Genomic DNA, 21,732 nt, shown 5'->3' with positions numbered 1-21,732 from the left:
TTTGCTGACTCCTTGATCTGACACTTCTAGCTTTCAGAACCGTGAGACAGTAAGTTTTGATTGTTTAGTCCTCCTAGCTTTTGGCATCTTGTTATGGCAGTCTAACAGACTAATACAGAGATTAAAAACCAAAAGTATAACAATGGCAATGATTAAGATATTTGAATGGTTAAGATATTATATTTTCTGAGCACATATATTTTAATTAAGCATTATGTTGAGTTATCTTTTATTATCTTTGCAACAATCTTGAGAAATGACATTAGTTACTATAGAATTTTGTTAAAAAAAAAAATAGATTCCTGATAATATCACTGTCTGATCTCAGAGTCCCAGTTCAGCTCTCTGTTCTAAGACCAGTAGAAGAGACCATACGACTGAGTTCAGCGAGTGGGGAGCCAGTTATCTATTAAAATGAAGTAGACTTAATGAGGATGATCTGGTTGTTCTAGAGTTGGAATCAAGGAATAAATTTTTAAAGTTGGAAACACCTTGGAGACCAAAGCTTATTCTTCTTGAGGGGAGTAACCTAAGCCAAGATCTCCCATTAGAAATGTCTGTGGATGAAAGAGTAGAATTCTCAGGGATTGTGTTAAAAAACAATGAGAGGAAACCTCTTTTGCAGTATCCTGAACCCCAAAATAAATAGTTGTCACTGGATTTTCTCACAGTTGGGAATCTGTGGAAGTCTCTGATGAGAAGTATGACATAACGGTACTAGAATAATCAGGGATATTGTATCCACAGGTTGGAAAATAAAGGATTTATTTTATTGGAAATTTAATGATACTGGGAGAGGCAGAGGAAATTTTCAGACATAGAAGTTTGTCTTCCAACATGTACTAGCTTTTCTGTATAAGGAATACCATACAAAGATCATCGTTGAAGCAGGAAGATAGACTACAGCAGTGATTCTCAAACATTAGCCATCATCCAGATCACCTGGAGGCTTATTGAGACATTTCTGATTCAGTAGGTCTGGAGTGGTACCTGGGAATGTGAATTTCCCACAAGTTCCCAGGTGATGGTGATGCTAGTACTTGGTCAGGGGATCACACTGTGAGATTCACTGTGTTAAATGAGTACTTTCTAACCATCTTTACATTACGCTTATGCGCCAGGAAAATCCACCTGTCCTGTGGCAGGCTTATTACTGTGTTCCACTGGAGGATGGTGTTGCTGGGTTATAACTAAGGGAAAATACAAGTTAGTCTGGCATCCACAGAAGAATTGACCTGTTCATACTTGGTATGCCCTGATTGTGTCTAAATTTTTAATCTGTGCTCTCCATGTGGCCTCGCCTCTGTTCTTCTTCCTCACAAGTGTTGATTTTTGCTCAGAATTTAAACTAATCCAGTGATCTTCCTCAACAGAGGTTTTTCTCTGTTCCTCCTCTCTGTTCCTTCCTTTTACATATGAAGTGAACTGAAGTGAAGTGAAGTGGCTCAGTCATGTCCGACTCTTTGCAACCCCATGGACTGTAGCCTACCAGGCTCATCCATCCCTTTTACATATATATGTATTTAATTTATTTTTGAAAGCAACCATCTCTTATAAGTAGGAATATAGGTAAGTTCAGTCTAATTCTGTACTCTAATGAAGTAATTAGGCATAGTCATGTAGTGTTTAATGATAGTGTTGGTGATGATCATTGACACGTGGGCCCTTAATTCAGGATTACATAGCAGAACGCATTTTATGAGCATGTGGATGGGAATTTTCTTTTGTGATAAAGAAAGCAAAATAATTTACAAAAGATGGAACTAAGACAATTTAAAATTTTGAGTGTATTAGGTTTTATATACTAATACGTGTTACTATTCGTATAACTAAAGACAGCCTATGATGTTCTTGAAAATTATTGAACCACAATTTCTTTGGCCACTAATATTACTGCAAGATTAGTTTTGCAGGTGTGACCATGCAGAGATGTTTTAATCAGTTATTTCTTAAAGCTCCCTAGCAAATTTTAAAAGATTAGTTTTTGATCACAAATTCTTACATTTGTAAGGGATGAAGAAACACTACATATTTCCATTATGTACTGATATGTACACAAACATCTACACAGACACAGGTACAGTCCCTGAATTAAGTAATTCTTGAGAGACGTAGCTAAATAATGCCTTTGTATGGTAATGAAAAGCAATGCCAACTGCCTTTTTGGCTTATTTCAATGTTTTCAATACTGTTATTTAACGTATATAACAAACAGTAAATATGCTGGCTTGAGTGAAGTACAAGCTTCCTATGGAAAATAAAAATTTATTTAATAAATCAAGTACATCCTTGAACACTCTGAGTTGAAGTTTCTAGAGTTTGTGAAATACAATTATGGCCAGTAATATATATGTGCAGGATATGCTGGAAATAAAAGAATCTTCAAAAATAAAAGGTAATTATGTTGTATAGTAACAATCAACATATGATAATTAGGATTTGGGTTAAGGGTGTAAAACCTGATGCTTTTGTATGAATGACAGCGTAAGTTTTTATGACAAAGTTGTATGACTATGCTACTAGACTTTGGGAATAAAAAAGAGTGAAGAATCCAGAATTGTATTTTATGATTACTGAGATGGACAATGAAAGAATTAAGGAAGACTATGGTTATAAATATTTTCAGAAGACAGAATAAAGAAATGGGCAAGGGCTGGTAATAATGTATTTATATCTCATAGAGGTGAGAACATGTATTGCATATACCTTTGTATTCAAAAGTACATATATAATAATGATAACAATACAATTTGATAAGTGCTGGTATAGAGGTATGTTTAGAAAATGGAAGGAGGTCTCAAACTCAAGAATACTGAGGAGACTATGCAGCAATAAATAAGGACAATAATTAAGAGGGAAGAGATGGTCAGCAAGCTAAATATTACAACGGATACACAGAAGGATCAAAACACATGGAAATCTGATGAACAAAATAAACCAGAAATTGAGGCAGTCCTGAATCACACACAAAGATTCCCCTGTGAAAAGACATTAACTGAAGATCTGTTTAAAAAATGCTGTTCCAATCACCCCACCACCATGCTCCCTCACCCTCACTCATCATGCAGAACAGTTGGCAGCAAACAGCATACCTGGAAGCCAAACAAATGTAACTGGTACTTCTCTCTAGGACAACAATCAAACTGACTCAGAAGATTAAGGCTTCTCCTCGGGTGTTGGCACCCCTACATAAAGCTCTCCTTAATTAGGTATACAGTGAGTCCATCTTAATGGTTAACTCTCCACTTACAACGTCCACATCTAATCTTTTCATTTGCAGGCTCCACTTAAGTAACCAGCTGTCACAATTCAGCTACCCCTTCAGCACAGAGGTCTGTACAAAATCAGTCCTATCTCTATAAAAAGACAGTAATTTGTGCTCCTAAGATTTACATAGACTTAAAATTACAAAAGTTGCACTGGGGTTACAGTATTTAAATTGATAGACAACCAGTACAATCTTTTGAAAATATATTCTAATAAATGTTATCAACAGGGACAATGTTTCTATGGAAATGATGGTGAAGTAACACAATGAGAGATATTAGATGCTCATATTTCTTACGAATCCAATAAAAAGAGAAATAGAATTTTAATATTTTACAACTTAAAGAGATAATACAAGAAAAGCAGTCTCTGAATGAAAGAATTGCACAGGCCTTTCACCAATAAGGGATGAGAGCAAAGGCAGGCCAGTTCTGGCTGGGTTTGAAATATCTAAAACATTGAGTGCCTTAAGAGAAAAAGGATACACAATGTTGAATAAAGAACTGCTAGGTCCTTGTGTTGGGCTTAGGCTTCAGTTAAATCCTCTTCTGGGTAAGGATGGAAATACATAAAAGAGATATGACAATGAGGAGGTTTAAAAATGTGTTACTTCTTTGCCTGGAAAATTTCTTGGGATGAACTAGAGAAGCCAAAGACATTTAGACCAGGACCACTGAAAATTGGCTTCAACAGCATTTGGGAGTAAAAGCATGAAACCCGTCCAATCTTTAAACACAGTTGGGTTGAGGCAGCATTGGGCAGCATGACAGAAGACCTTTCCTTTAGTGACAAAATAATTATGTCATGAGGTTGGCGTGGAAGGATTCCTCTTCCTTGATGTTTCAACAACATAAAAAGCTGTCTCTGTTTACTCTGCTTTTGTCTAATCTTTTGTAAAACAATTCCTCTTTTCCCCAACAAACTGGTCTTGGCTCACTCTCACACTGATAGACATATAAGACATTTGTTTGTTTCTTTTGTCCCATTAGATACTGATTTAAGAATTCGGCAGACTCACAGGTTATATAATTTCTGAACCTTCTTATATACCTTCTTAAATTTTCTTCATTTTGGTGAATGTGAAAACTAGTCTTAAGATACTACCTGTCTCAAACTGAGACATAAACGCTTCTTTTACCTCTGCCTTCCATCCATCTTGCTTTCTTCATAAATGATGATTTTGATTTTTCATTTCCTCATCTGCAACTAAGTTGCCTATTCATAATGCATAGATTCCTTGAAATTATTAACCAGTTATTCTGCATTAGAAGGTCATCTTTTGTATAATTGTATAACTAGTAGTCCTATTTGCGCTCTAAGTTTGGTGCACAAATAAAATTACATAAATGGAAATGTAATATCTCTACAACTAATAACAGATTATTAGTTGTAGTTATCTTACTTTAATATATAAGCAATGGCATTAAAAATGCTCTCTTCCTGGGACTTCCCTGGAGGTCCGTGGTTAAGAATCCACATTCCCATTGCAGGAGACATGGGTTCTATCCCTGATCCAGGAAGATTCCACATACCACAGGGCAACAAAGACCATGAGCCCCAACTGCTGAGCCCATGCACTGCAACTACTAAAGCCTGTGTACCCTAGAACCCCTGCTCTGCAAGAAGGGAAACCATTGCAATGAGAAGGCCATTCAGTGCAATGAAGTGTACCTCTGGCTCGCCACAATTAGAGCAAGACTTGGTGCAGCAACAAAGACCCAGGGCAGCCATAAATCATCAATAATTAAAAATATATATATATTTTAAAAGCTATTTATACTATGTAAAGGAAAAATGAGAACGTATAGAAATAACCTGTCAGAGCAGGTTGGTGGAGGTTGAGTGTGGTTAACTCCACCTGACTGCAAAGCCTCTGCTCATTCTTTCCCAGTCCTGACATACCATGTATGTTGGTTTACCAGGGTAACACATAGAATGGACAGTGTATAAATAATTATCCAGATATGTAATGTTTCTAACTTCATGTGGTTCTAGATACAGAAAATATTCATCATGGAATGGGACAATCAGACATTCAACCCTGACTTCATCCTGATGGGGATTTTTAGTTACACGCCCACTCACATCTTTCTCTTCTCTCTGGTCCTGGGCATCTTCACAATGGCGCTCTTGGCAAACACTCTCATGGTCCTCCTCATCTACCTGGATACGCGGCTCCACACCCCCATGTACTTCCTCCTCAGCCAGCTCTCCCTCATGGACCTCATGCTCATCTGCACCACTGTACCCAAGATGGCCCACAGCTACCTGTCTGGCAGGAAGTCCATTTCTGTAGCAGGATGTGAAGCCCAGATCTTTTTCTATGTGTCCCTATCTGGTGCTGAGTGCTTCTTGTTGGCTGTCATGGCCTATGACCGCTATGTTGCCATTTGCTATCCTCTTCAGTACCCCAGTCTCATGAACTGGAAACTCTGTGGACTCATGGCTGCCTCTACATGGATTCTTGGTGCCTTTGATGGGATTGTTGATGTAGCTGCTACTATGTCTTTCTCCTATTGTGGATCCCGAGAAATAGCTCAGTTCTTCTGTGATGTCCCAGCACTCCTGCATCTCTCATGCATGGATACTTCCACATTTGAAACACTTATTTTCATCTGTTGTGTAGTAATGCTCCTCCTCCCTTTGTCACTCATCATCATCTCCTACACACGTGTAATTATAACCGTTATTCACATGAGTTCTGGGGAGGGTCGGCACAAGGCTTTCACCACCTGTACTTCACATCTTATTGTTGTGGGGATGTATTATGGAGCAGCTATGTTCATATATATGAGACCCACTTCTAATAGATCCCCAACTCAGGACAAGATGGTGTCAGCCTTCTACACCATTCTCACTCCCACGCTGAATCCCCTTATATACAGTCTCCGGAACAAAGATGTGGCCAAAGCATTCAGTAAGGTACTAGGGAAGAGGTAATCTAGAGAATAAAATGGATTAGTGATTTACGGAAATTTTTTCTGTCTTAACTCTTCTCTCTTTAAATTCATTTATTAAAAAAAACAATTCAGAAAAAAGGGTATAAACTATTTTCCTAAATTAGGCATAAGACTTGATAGACTCTGGGTATACATTCAGTTAATTGATATATTTTGCATTCATTGTATATTCATTTTGGTTTTAAGTGTACTCAATGAAATTCTTGAGAAGTAAGTAATTAAATTAATAAAGTTTCACTCCTCTTTCTAGAACTAAATAATAGACAAAATTGTCCTAAATGATTTTCCTTATTTTCAAAATCCAAAATCTTATTGAAATGCTTCTATAATGACTTATGCACTGAGTTAGCATAATGACTAATGCACTGAGTTACCTACCACACTTGCATATTTCATTTTATTATTAGCTCTTTCAAAATATGAAGAAGGCTGAGCACCGAAGAATTGATGCTTTTGAACTGTGGTGTTGGAGAAGACTCTTGAGAGTCCTTTGGACTGCAAGGAGAGCCAACCAGTCCATTCTGAAGGAGATCAGCCTTGGGATTTCTTTGGAAGGAATGATGCTAAAGCTGAAACTCCAGTACTTTGGCCACCTCATGCAAAGAGTTGACTCATTGGAAAAGACACTGATGCTGGGAAGGATTGGGGGCAAGAGGAGAAGGGGACGACAGAGGATGAGATGGCTGGATGGCATCACTGATTCGATGGACGTGAGTCTGAGTGAACTCCGGGAGTTGGTGATGGACAGGGAGGCCTGGCGTGCTGCGATTCATGGGGTCGCAAAGAGTCGGACACGACTGAGCAACTGATCTGCTCTGATCTTTCAAAATATACGCTAATCAGAGAGGCACAGATATTTGTTCATTTACCAAAAAAAAAAAAAAAAAAAAAAGGTTGTCCTATAATAAATATTATTTATTTTGCCAGAGAAGGCTTTTTTCTTGTGTTTGACTTCCCTGCTACACTGAGCATTTGTACATCTGAATAATTCTTATAGTGGAACCACTTATATTCCAGAGTTTTGGCAGATAATACAGTATCATCAACCTATACTTTGTATATATTATAAGTCTTGTAAGTTTCATGATGCCTGGTTATAATCCAAAATTAATTCTGAGTTCTCTGATGTTCTCTGACATCATCTGGGGTGACCATCATTTCAGACAGGTGATCACAGGCAACTTTGGTCTCTGCTTCAAGCTCAGGAGAGAGGTACTATTACTTTAGAAAAAAAAAGTGTTCAGGGACTCATTAAATGTAGTGTCTTGTGGGGACTGAAAACTTTTAATGAGCGTGGCAAAGTTGAAGAGCCAGACAGTCTAGTTAAGTAACTACCTAATTGGCAAGGTATAAAACTTTACATGGTTTCTTGGGACCAAGGGGCAAAGTGCCAACTAGTGAAAGGTAGAAATTATCATGATTAGCAAACTTAAAAGGACAAAGTTGTTTGATTACTTTGGTGACTTTTGACAGAGAAATAAGTCTAGGGATAATAAATATGCTTGGAAAACCAGTTAACACATAAGCTGCTGCTGCTGCTAAGTCACTTCAGTCGTGTCCGACTCTGTGTGACCCTATAGATGGCAGCCCACCAGGCTCTGCTGTTCCTGGGATTCTCCAGGCAAGAACACTGGAGTGGGTTGCCATTTCCTTCTCCAATGCATGAAAGTGAAAAGTGAAAGTGAAGATGCTCAGTCATATCCGACCCTCAGCGGCCCCATGGACTGCAGCCTTCCTACATCCATGGGATTTTCCAGGCAAGAGTACTGGAGTGGGGTGCCATTGCCTTCTCTGTAACACATAAGCATTTCATGCTAATTAATACAATAGCAGGGCATGTGCTAGGGCTGTTGTGACACAAATGTTGCCACATATGAGCCTCATCTAACTGTGTAGATTTAAAATCATATCACTACAAATATATGTGCATTTGGAATTAAAAATATTTTTTCTGATGAATCTAGATTATTTCACATAAAAAATAATCTAATAATCACCTGCACAGTTAGATCATAAGTGATCATTTATTCCATCAACTGATTTTACATTAGATGTCATTGAATATGTTGAGTCAGACTAGGATGTTTCTCTTTTTAAAAACCAATCAATAGGGACTTCCCTGGTCATCTAGTGGTTAAGAACCTACCTGTTAAGGCAGAGGACATGGGTTAGATCCCTGGTCTGGGAACTTGTATCCCACATACTGTGGGGCTACTAAGCCCTTTTGCAACAACTGAGCCTGTGAACAACAATGAAGACCCAGCACAGCCAAAATAAATAAATAATAATGTTTAAAAAAAAAGATGAGAAAGCAACACTATATAATTCTCATGAACCATCTAATCAAGCTTCAAAGGCACTAAATAACTAAATTAGCAAATAGTAATATTGAAATATGTTGTTACTCCTAGCATTAATTTATTGTTTTGAAGTGTTTTACATTTTAAAATACTTTAATGATACATGATAAAAAGGGAATGATAAAATAAATATGCAGATATCCCACACAGAAGATATTTTATCTTAAACTGATGACTTTGTTTCTTTTCCTATTTTTAATGACACTAGATTTCAGCTAGAGTCGATGCCCTGTGTGTAATTCCCCACAATCATACCATTCACTTCTTACCTTCCCTGCCATAATCACGGACTTGAATTTGTGGTTAAATATTTCCAACAACGATATTATATTTTGCTGAATGTACTCATAAAAATTAAACAATGTGATTCAGAAGATATTTATACTTTATACATTAGTTGTTATACTCTATACATAATTTTTCAACTTGCATGTTGAATCAAGTTCATTCATGTGAATTTTTAAACACTTGTACAATATCCCACTGGATAAATATAACATCAACTTATTTCTGCATGCTCCTATTGATGAATATTTGGGTTGATATACATTCTACATCATTACAAATAACAACTGCAATGAATTCAAAGGCTCTCTGGTATCCATTCTCTGAAGATTAGAAATAACAGTGGGAGATATTTCCATGGACAAAGGACTCTACTGAGCTGAGCAAGCATGATTGTATGCATAGTGGGTCAGATAATACCCAATAAGCAGGAGCTCAGATCACATGAGCATTTTTTGTGTTCCATTGTGTAGCATTAAATCTCTACAAAGCCTAGTAAATCATGAGGAGCTTCTCAAGTATTATTTCCATAGAATTGACAGAGGATCCACAGAGCATCAACATAGATCCTTTATGCACCATTGGATCTGGTGTCGCAAAGCCCAGTTACAAAGCAACTTGCTCAATATTCTGAATCAGCTACAAAGGAGCTTAATGTACTTGGGGACTGAGATGAAATGAATAGGAAGAATTTTAGTAAGCCTCCACCTACCCCTCATTTATCACTTATAGGGAGGAACTGTCCAACTATTCTTATTTATAGTGTTATTGGAACTTCTGAGTATTTACTGGAAGACTCCTCCCATGGATCCTTCTCAAGGAAATAATATATGATTCCACATTTCCTGGTGATTGGAGGAACTAACACGTCTCCCCAAACTGTTCAATTGATGATAAGTATCAGGCATTTGAATCTGAGTTTCAAAGACTAGGGTCAGGCAGGAAATTTTAGGGGAAGTGGACCAAAGAGACAAATAAGAACTTAATGATTGTTGAGTGAAACTAAATGTTTGAATCACTACTGCATAAGGAAAGATAAATCAATAGTGACTAGTGATGTCTATTTTAAGACAATGTATGGCCATTTGGGGGCTTCCCTGGTGGCTCAAATGGTAAAGAATCTGCCTGTAATGCAGGAAACATAGGTTTGATCCCTGGGTCAGGAAGATACTCTGGAGAAGGGAATGGCCACCCACCCTAGTATTCTTGCCTGGAGAATTCCATGGACAGAGGAGCCTGCAGGCTACAGTCCATGTGGACACAAAGAGTTGGACATGACTGAGAGACTAATTCTTTCACTTGAATGTTTGAAATACTTCCCCCAAAATAATAGTAATAAAGTGGTACAAACAGGAAAATGTTTCGTTACCTCATTAATTTTCTCAGGTTCTATGCTTATGAGTTAGCAAATAACTCTGCTCCTTTTCTTAGCCATAGTAAAGCAAAATATCTCTGGCAGCAAGCCTATGCATCACGTGAAAGCTATTTAATGGAAAACAAGCATATTTTGGGCTTATTAGTATCTTAACCTAAAAGTGTCAACTAACAAAAAAAAGTATGAGTAACTAAAAAAGCTTATTGAACAAGTTTTTTCGTGAAATAGAGAACAGTAGTATACAGATGGGGAAACAATGGAAACAGTGACAGACTGCATTTTGGGGGGCTCCAAAATTACTGAAGATGGTGACTGCAGCCATGAAATTAAAAAACACTTGCTCCTTGGAAGAAAAGCTATGAACAACCTAGACAGCATATTAAAAAGCAGAGACATTACAAAGGCAAAGGAGAAAAGGAGAGATATACCCATTTGAAAGCAGAGTTCCAAAGAATAGCAAGAAGAGATAAGAAAGCCTTCCTCAGTGATGAGTGCAAAGAAATAGAGGAAAACAACAGAATGGGAAAGACTAGAGATCTCTTCAAGAAAATTACTGATACCAAGGAACATTTCATGCAAAGATGGGCTCAATAAAGGACAGACACGGTATGGACATAACAGAAGCAGAAGATATTATGAAGAGGTGGCAAGAATACACAGAAGAACTGTACAAAAAAGATCTTCATGACCCAGATAATCATGATTGTGTGATCACTCACCTAGAGCCAGACATCCTGGAATATGAAGTCAAATGGGCCTTAGGATGCATCACTACAAACAAAGCTAGTGGAGGTGATGGAATTCCAGTGGAGCTATTTCAAATCCTGAAAGATGATGCTGTGAAAGTGCTGCACTCAATATGCCAGCAAATTTGGAAAACTCAGCAGTGGCCACAGGACTGGAAAAGGTCAGTGTTCATTCCAATCCCAAAGAAAGGCAATGCCAAAGAATGCTCAAACTACCACATAATTGCACTCATTTCACATGCTAGTAAAGTAATGCTCAAAATTATCCAAGCCAGGCTTCAGCAATACGTGAACCATGAACTTCCAGATGTTCAACCTGGTTTTAGAAAAGGCAGAGGAACCAGAGATCAAATTGCCAACATCCGCTGGATCATTGGAAAAGCAAGAGTTCCAGGAAAACATCTATTTCTGCTTTATTGACTATGCCAAAGCCTTTGACTGTGTGGATCACAACAAACTGCGGAAAATTCTGAAAGACATGGGAATACCAGACCACCTGATCTACCTCTTGAGAAATCTGTATGCAGGTCAGGAAGCAACAGTTAGAACTGGACAGGGAACAACAGACTGGTTCCAAATAGGAAAAGGAGTATGTCAAGGCTGCATATTGTCACCCTGTTTATTCAACTTATATGCAGAGTAAATCATGAGAAATGCTGGATTGGATGAAGCACAAGCTGGAATCAAGATTGCCAGGAGAAATATCAATAATCTCAGATATGCAGATGACACCACCCTTATGGCAGAAAGTGAAGAACTAAAGAGCCTCTTGATGAAAGTGAAAATGGAGAGTGAAAAAGTTGGCTTAAAGCTCAACATTCAGAAAACTAAGATCATGGCATCTGGTCCCATCACTTCATGGCAAATAGATGGGGAAACAGTGGAAATAGTGTCAGACTTTATTTTTTGGGGCTCCAAAATTACTGCAGATGGTGACTGCAGCCATGAAATTAAAAGACGCTTACTCCTTGGAAGGAAAGTTATGACCAACCTAGATAGCATATTAAAAAGCAGAGAAATTACTTTCCCAACAAAGGTCTGTCTAGTCAAGGCTATGGTTTTTCCAATAGTCTTGTATGGATGTGAGAGTTGGACTATAAAGAAAGCTGAGGGATGAAGAATCGATGCTTCTGAAATGTGCTGTTGGAGAAGACTCTTGAGAGTCCCTTGGGCTGCAAGGAGATCAGTCCTGAATGTTCATTGGAAGGACTGATGTTGAAGCTGAAACTCCAATACTTTGGCCACCTGATAAGAAGAGCTAACTCACTGGAAAAGATCCTGATGCTGGGAAAGAGTGAAGGCAGGAGGAGAAGGGGACAACAGAGGATGAGATGGTTGGATGGCATCACCAACTCAGTGCACATGAGTTTGAGTAAACTCTGGGAGTTGGTGATGGACAGGGAGGCCTGGCATGCTGTGGTCCATGAGGTTGCAAAGAGTCGGACACGACTGAGTGACTGAACTGAACTGAACTGAACTCTAGTTTAGAGAATAAGCCATTATACAAAATAATAGGATAAAAATTAAAAAGGAAATTAATGTCTGTTTTATGGACCAAATTGTGTCCCTCAAATTTTATATGTTGAAATCCCAATAACTCAGAATGTGGCCTTATATGGAGATATGGTCCTTACAGAGGTAATCAAGTTAACAGGAGATCACTAGGGTGAGTGTTAATCCAAATGACTAGCATCCTATAAAAAGAGGAAATATGGAAACAGACACAAACACAGCAAGATTGCCATGTGAAGATGAGGGAATATTTTAGGGTTATTTTCTACAAGCCAGGGAGTACTAAATATTGCCAGCAACCTCCAGAAGCTAGGTGAGAGGCATATAACTGTTTCTTCCTTGTAGCTCTCAGGAGGAACCAGTTTTGCTGACTCCTTGAAGTGACATTTCTAGCCCAGAATTGTGAGACAGTAAGTTTTGATTGTTTAGTACTCCTAGTTTTTGATAACTTGTTGTGGTAGTATAACAAATATGATTAAATGCCAAAAGTGTGATTATAGTAATAATGATTGAGATAGCTGAAGCTTTTATTTTCTGAATTCATATTTTGGATTAAGCTTTATATTGAGTAATTTATAAAAGTAATCTTCTCTAATTTCTGCAACAATCCTGAGAGACAGATATTAGTCTCAATATAGATTTTCTTTTTAAACAATAGAGAAATATTGATAATATCACTGTTGGCAGTAGAGCAGTGATTGAAACGCAGATATGTCTAATCTCAAAATGGATGTGCCTGATCAGCACTCTGCATCACTTTTGGGAAAGAGCAGTAGAAGGAGCCACATGATTGAGTTTAGTGAGTTGGGAGCATATTGCCTATCAAAAATGCAATAGAGTTCATGGGATGATGCTATTATTCTAGAGGTGGAATAAAGGAACAAACTGAAAATGTTGCAGTGGCTTGAAAAAATGAAGCATTACTGTTCATTAAGGAAGTATGTTGAGACCTCACATCAGAAAATATGGATGAATGTAGAATTGTCAGAGTTTGTGATGAAAAATTATGAGAAGAAACCTCTTGAGATGGTGGATATAAATTCTGGTGCAGTAGCCCAAGCCTCAATATAAATAGCTGCTATTTGTTCTTCTGAGAATTTGGAACTTGTGGAAGATTTTGAAGAGGAGAGTGACATAACTCAATGGTATTAAAAAGAGTAATCAGAGAATATTTCATCCAGGGGACAGGAAGTGATAGACTTACTTTACTGAAAATCGAATGATGCTTCTGGGAAAACAGAAGAAATTTTCAGAAGTAGTGTACCTTTCCAAAAGAGAACAACTTATCTCTATATGAAATACTATGAGAAGGTCCTCTTTGAAGCAGGAAGATGGACTACAACAGTGGTTCTCAAACATTAGCCAGCATCTAAATCACTCGCAGGCTTATTTAAACATAGTTTTGATTCAGTAGGTCTGGTGGTACCTGGGAATGTGCATTTTGCAGCACACGGAATCTGATCTTCAAAGGGCATGAGGAAACTTAGGTTGAGGTTAAGTTGATCAGGGTTCTAGATTAGTATTAGTGTCTAAGTAGAGTAAACCAAAGCACATTATAGCCCTCATAGTCTCCTCCCACAAACCACACACATGAATGCTGATTTCACCACAAAATAGTGAAGGAAGGGCAATCTAGAATGGACATGCAATCTCCAGAGCAAGGAGAGTGACAATAGGAAAAAACAGGAGAGATACTGTTTGCAAATGATACCCACAGTGCAATGATGGGTCACCTGCCACAGTCCAACATCAAAGCAGGAGATGCAGTCTCTGGATAATAGAATTGCATACACATTCTACTAATGAAGAGACGAGATCAAGGACAGGGCAATTCTGGCTGGGCTTGAAAGTTCTAAAACATTGAGGGACCCTCTTTTTTTTGGCCGCACCATGTGGCATGTGGGATCTTAGTTCCCTGACCAGGGATTGAACCCCCAATCCCCTGCATGCGGTCTTAACCACTGGGCTGCCAGGGAAGTCCATGAGGGACCCTCTTTAAGAAAAAAAGAATATACAATGGTGAATAAAATACTGATAGGTCCTTCTAATGGACTTTCAGTTCAGTTCAGTTCAGTTGCTCAGTCGTGTCCAACTCTTTGCGACCCCATGAATTGCAGCACCCCAGACCTCCCTGTCCATCACCAACTCCCGGAGTTTACTCAGACTCACATCCATCGAGTCGGTGATGCCATCCAGCCATCTCATCCTCTGTCGTCCCCTTCTCCTCTTGCCCCCAATCCCTCCAGCATCAGGGTCTTTTCCAATGAGTCAACTCTTCGGATGAGGTGGCCAAAGTATTGGAGTTTCAGCTTCAGCATCAGTTCTTCCAATGAACACCCAGGACTGATCTCCTTTAGAATGGACTGGTTGGATCTCCTTGCAGTCCAAGAGACTCTCAAGAGTCTTTTCCAACACCACAGTTCAAAAGCATCAATTGTTAGGCGTTCAGCCTTCTTCACATTCCAACTCTCACATCCATACATGACCACAGGAAAAACCATAGCCTTGACTAGATGGACCTTTGTTGGCAAAGTGATGTCTCTGCTTTTGAATATGCTATCTAGGTTGGTCATAACTTTCCTTCCAAGGAGTAAGCATCTTTTAATTTCATGGCTGCAATCACCATCTGCAGTGATTTTGGAGCCCAAAAAAATAAAGTCTGACACTATTTCCACTGTTTCCCCATCTATTTGCCATGAAGTGATGGGACCAGATGCCATGATCTCAGTTTTCTGAATTTTGAGCTTTAAGCCAACTTTTTCACTCTCCTCTTTCACTTTTAGCTTCAGTTAAATCCTTCTCTGGGTAGGGAGATCTCAAGTTACTGCCCTTTCAAACTGAAACATAAATTAAAATTCTGGCTTTTTTTTTACTTTCTCATCCACAATTAAGTATTTGTGATGTATAAATTATTTGCAATTATTTACCAATTATTCTGAACTGGAAGTTCATCATCTATATTATTGTATAAATAGTAATCCTGCTTAGTCATTAAATTTGGTACACAAATAAGAGTATATAAATGCAAATGTTAATATATCTTGGCAACAATAGATTATTATAGTTATTTTACTATACTATATAGGCAATGACATTAAAATGCTCTCTTCCTCTGTTTTAGAATTTATTACATACTTACATATGATAAGCTTATGGATATAATCCTATCTAATAATAGGTTATATGTTTCTCAATGAGTCAAATGCTCTGTCTAGATTCTGTGATTCGTATGTTTAATAATCACAACAACCCAATTAACAAGTTATTTCTACTATGTAAAAGAAGTAAAATGAAACACATAGAAATAACTTGTCAGTGGACATGCAGGTTGGTGGAACTTGAGTGTGATTAACACTACCTGACTACAAAGTCTCTACTCATTCTCTTCCAGTCCTGACATATCATGTATGTTGGTTTATAAACATAGCACATAAGGTAGACAGTGTATAAATAATTATCCAGATATGTAATGTTTATAATTTCTTGTGGTTCTAGATACAGAAAATATTCATCATGGAATGGGACAATCAGACATTTAACCCTGACTTCATCTTGATAGGAATTTTTAGTTACACATCCACTCACATCTTTCTCTTCTCTGGTCCTGGGCATCTTCACAATGGCGCTCTTGGCAAACACTCTCATGGTCCTCCTCATCTACCTGGACACGCAGCTCCACACCCCCATGTACTTCCTCCTCAGCCAGCTCTCCCTCATGGACCTCATGCTCATCTGCACCACTGTACCCAAGATGGCCCACAGCTACCTGTCTGGCAGGAAGTCCATTTCTGTAGCAGGATGTGAAGCTGAGATATTTTTCTGTGTGTCCCTATGTGGTGTTGAGTGCTTCTTGTTGGCTGTCATGGCCTATGACTGCTATGTTGCCATTTGCTATCCTCTTCAGTACCCCAGTCTCATGAACTGGAAACTTTGTAGACTCTTGGCTGCCTCTTCATGGTTCCTTGGTGTCTTTGATGGCATTGTTGATGTAGCTGTTACTTTGTCCTTTTCCTATTGTTCCCAAGCAATATCCCAGTTCTTCTGTGATGTCCCAGCACTCCCACATCTCTCACGCAAAGATACTTCCACATTTGAAACACTTATTTTCATCTGTTGTGAAGTAATGCTCCTCCTCCCTTTGTCACTCATCAACATCTCGTACACATGTGTAATTATAACCATCATTCACATGAGTTCTGGGGAGGGTTGGCACAAGACTTTCACCATCTGTAGTTCACATCTTATTGTGGTGGGGATGTATTATAGAGCAGCTATGTTCATATATAAGAGACCCACTTCTAATCGATCCCCAGCCCAGGACAAGATGGTGTCAGCCTTCTAAACCATTCTCACTCCCATGCTGAATCCCCTTATATACAGCCTCCAGAACAAAGATGTGGCCAAAGTATTCAGTAAGATACTACGGAAGAAGTAATCTAGAAAACAAATTGGATAATGGTTTACAGGGATTCTTTTTTTCTCATAACTACTCTCTCTTGCACATTTATTTGTGAAAAAAATGGAGCCCCACGTGACTTAGTAACAAATACATACAGACTATATATATGTGTGTGTGTGTGCGTGTATATATATATATATATATATGTATTTACATATACATATTTGTATATAGGCTTTCCAGGTGGTGTCAATGCAGGAGACACAAGTGATGAAGGTTTGATCCCTAGATCAGAAAGATCCCCTAGAGGAGGTTATGGCAACCCACTCCAGTAATCTTGCCTGGAGAATATCCATGGACAGAGAGAGGAGCCTGGCAGGCTACAGTCCATGGGTCACAGAGTCAGACACAACAAAGCATGCACGCATGCTTGGTGATGTCAGCATCCTTTCTACCCCTCCTTATCCCTAAACTACTAATGCATTTTAGTAGTTCAATTTCTTTTTTCTTGCCTGTGCTGTTTGTGGGATCTTATTTCTCTGACCAGGGATCGAACCCAGACCCTCAGTAGTGAAAGCACTGAGCCCTAACCACTGGACTGCCATTTTGGCAGACAGTAGATTCATATACAATGATACGAAGTAATAGAGACATCCCAGTTTCTCATAGTGGTAAGAAACATCTTGAAAAACTAGAGTACAATAATACAACCAGAATGTTGACATTGATACAGTCAAGAAACAGAACACCTTTGAAACCACGAAGATTCTTCATGTGGCCTTAAATCACACCTGCCTCACTACCTCATCCTTACCCATGGAAGACACTAAGCTCCTCTCTATTCATGTAATTTTATCATTTTAAGAATACCATATATGTGGGATTATACAGTTGTTTGTAACATTTTGGGATTGACTTTTTCACCTAGAGTGGTTATTTCAATATTATTTGTTGTTAAGTGAGTTATATTAATATTTTCCCTTGTGGTCTTAAAACTGATTTTTCTAAAGGCAAGACAATGTGGAAGCACTATCAACTTTCATTGCTTATTAATGGGGATAATTATAATTTGTTTCTTAATAAATTGCTTGACAGTATCTCATCATTGCCTGGCATTTATTCCTATGTAGTATCATTATGACAACTGAACTTCACTTTTTGAGTCATTAATTTCCACTTTTCTTAAAAACAGGTGATGAAAATCTGTGCAGTTGATTGTCATTGCTAAGAAGTTTCACAGGGCTTATTAAGGCAAAACTTACCCCAATGAATTTCTTGGTATTCAAAAACACAGGGTCAGTTTTTGAACAACTGCCTAGATTGAAGGGAAAAATTATATCAAGCTTAGATATAGATATCTATCAAGCTTAGATAGAGATGAAACACAGAGTTAAATTGATGATCTTTTTCATTGTTCTCATCTCAGGGCTCATTTTGAAATAAGTGCTTGACCTGTGCAGGTGCTGTATTTGCTTATGATGCTTACAGAGGTGAAGCATCATATATCCACTGGTCCAGCACATAGAACCCAGGAAGAAGGTATTTCGAAGAACCATGAATGTGAGAAAGAACCATCTAGTTAGGTCATCCATTTATTTCCCAAATGAAGCAGGACTCTGGATAGAGATCTATTCCTTAAGGCTGTAACTGAGATTACTAAATTAGAAGATATGAGTAGATTAAGCATCCAGATGTATAGAAAGGAATAAAAGACATACAGTGGGTTTCTGGCTTTAAATGATGCCCAGTAAGAGCTACCAGGGTAATGGTGATGGCTTGAAGAATGCTTAAACAACCTGTCAAACAGATGGAAAGGTCACATGATACTCTGTGTAGGCAAGCATTTGTCTTACATATAATATCATCTATGAGAGTTCTGAACCCCAAAGCTGCTCCTGCCTCAGGGATTCCTGTAGTACAAACTAGAGACATATAAACCAAGGATAAGTGGGTTATTATGAGGCATATGAACCTCTGTTTGATGCTCACAAAGAAAATATGAGGGTAGCACACAAAGAGAATGGCATTCCCCAAAACACCAAGTCCAGTTTGAAAGAGAAAAGCAATTCCCAGGATGCCATCCAATGAAATCATTCTGACATTTCATAGATTGAAGGACTTCAGGATAAACTTCTGACTGTGTGGATCACAACAAACTGTGGAAAATACTTAGAGATGGGAATACCAGACCACCTGATCCGCCTGCTGAGAAATCTGTATGCAGGTCAAGAAGCAACAGTTCGAACTGGATATGGAACAGCAGACTGGTTCCAAATCAGGAAAGGAGTACGTCAAGGCTGTATTTTGTGACCCTGCTTATTTAATTTATATGCAGAATACATCACGTGAAATGCCAGGCAGAATGAAGCACAAGCTGGAATCAAGATTGCTGGGAGAAAGATCAATAACCTCAGATACACAGATGACACCAACCTTATAGCAGAAAGTGAAGAAGACCTAAAGAGCCTCTTGATGAAAGTGAAAGAGAGTGAAAAAGTTGGCTTAAAACTCAACATTCAGAAAACTAACATCATGGCATCTAGTCCCATCACTTCTTGGCAAATAGACAGGGGAACAATGGAAACAGTGAGACACTTTATTTTATTGGGCTCCAAAATCAGTGCAGATGGTGACTGCAGCCCCAAATTAAAACGTTTGCTCCTTGGAAGAAAAGCTATGACTAACCTAGATAGCATATTAAAAAGCAGAGACACTACTTTGCCAACTAAGGTCCTTCTAGTCAAAGGTATGGTTTTTCCAGTAGTCAGGTATGGATGTGAGAGTTGGACTATAAAGAAAGCTCAGTGCTGAAGAAGTGATGCTTTTGAACTGTGGTGTTGAAGAAGACTCTTGAGAGTCCCTTGGACTGCAAGGAGATCCAACCAGTCAATCCTAAAGGAAATCAGTCCTGAATATTCATCGGAAGGACTGATGCTGAGGCTGAAACTCCAATACTTTGGCCACCTCATGCGAAGAGTTGACTCATTGGAAAAGACCCTGATGCTGGGAGGGATTGGGGGCAGGAGGAGAAGGGGATGGCAGAGGGTGAGATGGTTGGATGGCATCCCTGACTCAATGGACATGAGTTTGAGTAAGCTCAAGGAGTTGGTGATGGACAGGGAGGCCTGGCGCGCTGCAGTCCATGCGGTTGCAAAGAGTCAGACATGACTGAGTGATTGAACTGAACTGAATCTGTTTTTTAAAATTCCTCATTTTAGTAATTATTTCCTGTGACCTCAAGAGGCATTAAACTAGTAGAAAGTAAAGGGAGATGGAGGTTTACAAAGAAGTATTGTGTGGGTGTTAGAAGAAAAATAGTAAGTATGGGAAAAATAAGAAGAGATACAAACTTTGTGTATAAGAGGAAAGTGTTAGAAAAGGAAAACATTTACAGAAGAAAGAGAAAGGATGAGGAGGGAAAGTGGTGAACTCAGGAGAAATGGTGATGAGGAAACGACAAAAAGCAAGGTTAGGGAGGAAGTTTAGCATTGAAAAACATATCACAAGGGAAATTAAAGCCCATCAAAATGTAGTGGGAAGGGAAGAAATGAAAGAAAAGGTGCAAGTACAGTAGACTGGGATGAGAGAACCAGGCACTTAGCATGTCCTTCCTTCTTCCTTGGTGAATTGCAATTATGACCTTCAGCAATTTTCTGCTCCTTCTGCCACCAGGCTACTGGTAAAGGCATAGTGATTCATTTAGGAAGATAAATATTAATAAGTGCTGTTTTGTGAGTCAATAAATTTAAGGCAGTTCACTCATGGTTTTTGGGCTCTGCATGTGAAGCAATTTCCCACACTGAACACCTTATTACTGAATGAACTGGTATGCAGAAAGCTTGAAGATTTACATGTGCGTGGGTCTATTACTTTAAAGATTGAGAAAGAAATATTTAAAGATCAGTATATCATGGAACAACAGACTGGTTCCAAATAGGAAAAGGAGTACGTCAAGGCTGTATATTGTCACCCTGCTTATTTAAGTTATATGCAGAGTACATCATGAGAAATGCTGGGCTGGAAGAAGCACAAGCTGGAGTCAAGATTGCCGGGAGAAATATCAAGAACCTCAGATATGCAGATGACACCACCCTTATGGCAGAAAGTGAAGAGGAACTAAAGAGCCTCTTGATGAAAGTGAAAGAGGAGAGTGAAAAACTTGGCTTAAAGCTCAACATACAGAAAACGAAGATCATGGCATCCAGTCCCATCACTTCATGGCAAATAGATGGGGAAACAGTGGAAAAGTGTCAGACTTTATTTTTCTGGGCTCCAAAATCACTGCAGCCATGAAATTAAAAGACGCTTACTCCTTGGAAGGAAAGTTATGACCAACCTAGATAGCATATTAAAAAGCAGAGACATCACTTTGCCAACAAAGGTCCATCTAGTCAAGGCTATGGTTTTCACAGTAGTCATGTATGGATGTGAGAGTTGGACTGTGAAGAAAGCTGAGAGCCAAAGAATTCATGCTTTTGAACTGTGGTGTTGGAGAAAATTCTTGAGAGTCCCTTGGACTGCAAGGGGATCCAACCAGTCCATTCTAAAGGAGATCAGTCCTGGGTGTTCATTGGAAGGACTGATGCTAAAGCTGAAACTCCAATACTTTGGCCACCTCATGCAAAGAGTTGACTCACTGGAAAAGACTCTGATGCTGGGAGGGATTGGGGGCAGGAGGAGAAGGGGATGACAGAGGATGAGATGGCTGGATGGCATCATCGACTCAATGGACGTGAGTCTGAGTAAACTCCGGGAGTTGGTGATGGACAGGGAGACCTGGCATGCTGCAATTCATGGGGTCACAAAGAGCTGGACACGACTGAGCGAT

The 21,732-nt window shown here is 38.8% G+C and overlaps 2 protein-coding genes across 2 annotated transcripts; both read left to right on the top strand.

The window, feature by feature from the left end:
• The first annotated feature begins 5,280 nt into the window (after positions 1-5,280).
• Positions 5,281-6,207, top strand: LOC129645556 (olfactory receptor 2M2-like). Its single transcript, XM_055570851.1, has one exon. The coding sequence runs from the start codon at positions 5,281-5,283 to the stop codon at positions 6,205-6,207; it is 927 nt and encodes a 308-aa protein (XP_055426826.1).
• Positions 6,208-16,124: 9,917 nt separating this feature from the next.
• LOC129645561 (olfactory receptor 2M3-like) lies at positions 16,125-16,847 on the top strand. Its single transcript, XM_055570855.1, has one exon. It carries the CDS (start codon positions 16,125-16,127, stop codon positions 16,845-16,847), a length of 723 nt encoding a protein of 240 aa, XP_055426830.1.
• The last annotated feature ends 4,885 nt before the right edge of the window (positions 16,848-21,732 follow it).

This window comes from Bubalus kerabau, chromosome 3, assembly GCF_029407905.1.
Source record: "Bubalus kerabau isolate K-KA32 ecotype Philippines breed swamp buffalo chromosome 3, PCC_UOA_SB_1v2, whole genome shotgun sequence".
In the NCBI taxonomy this organism is placed as follows: Eukaryota; Metazoa; Chordata; class Mammalia; order Artiodactyla; family Bovidae; genus Bubalus; species Bubalus kerabau.
This window is presented reverse-complemented; position numbering and strand designations above follow the sequence as displayed.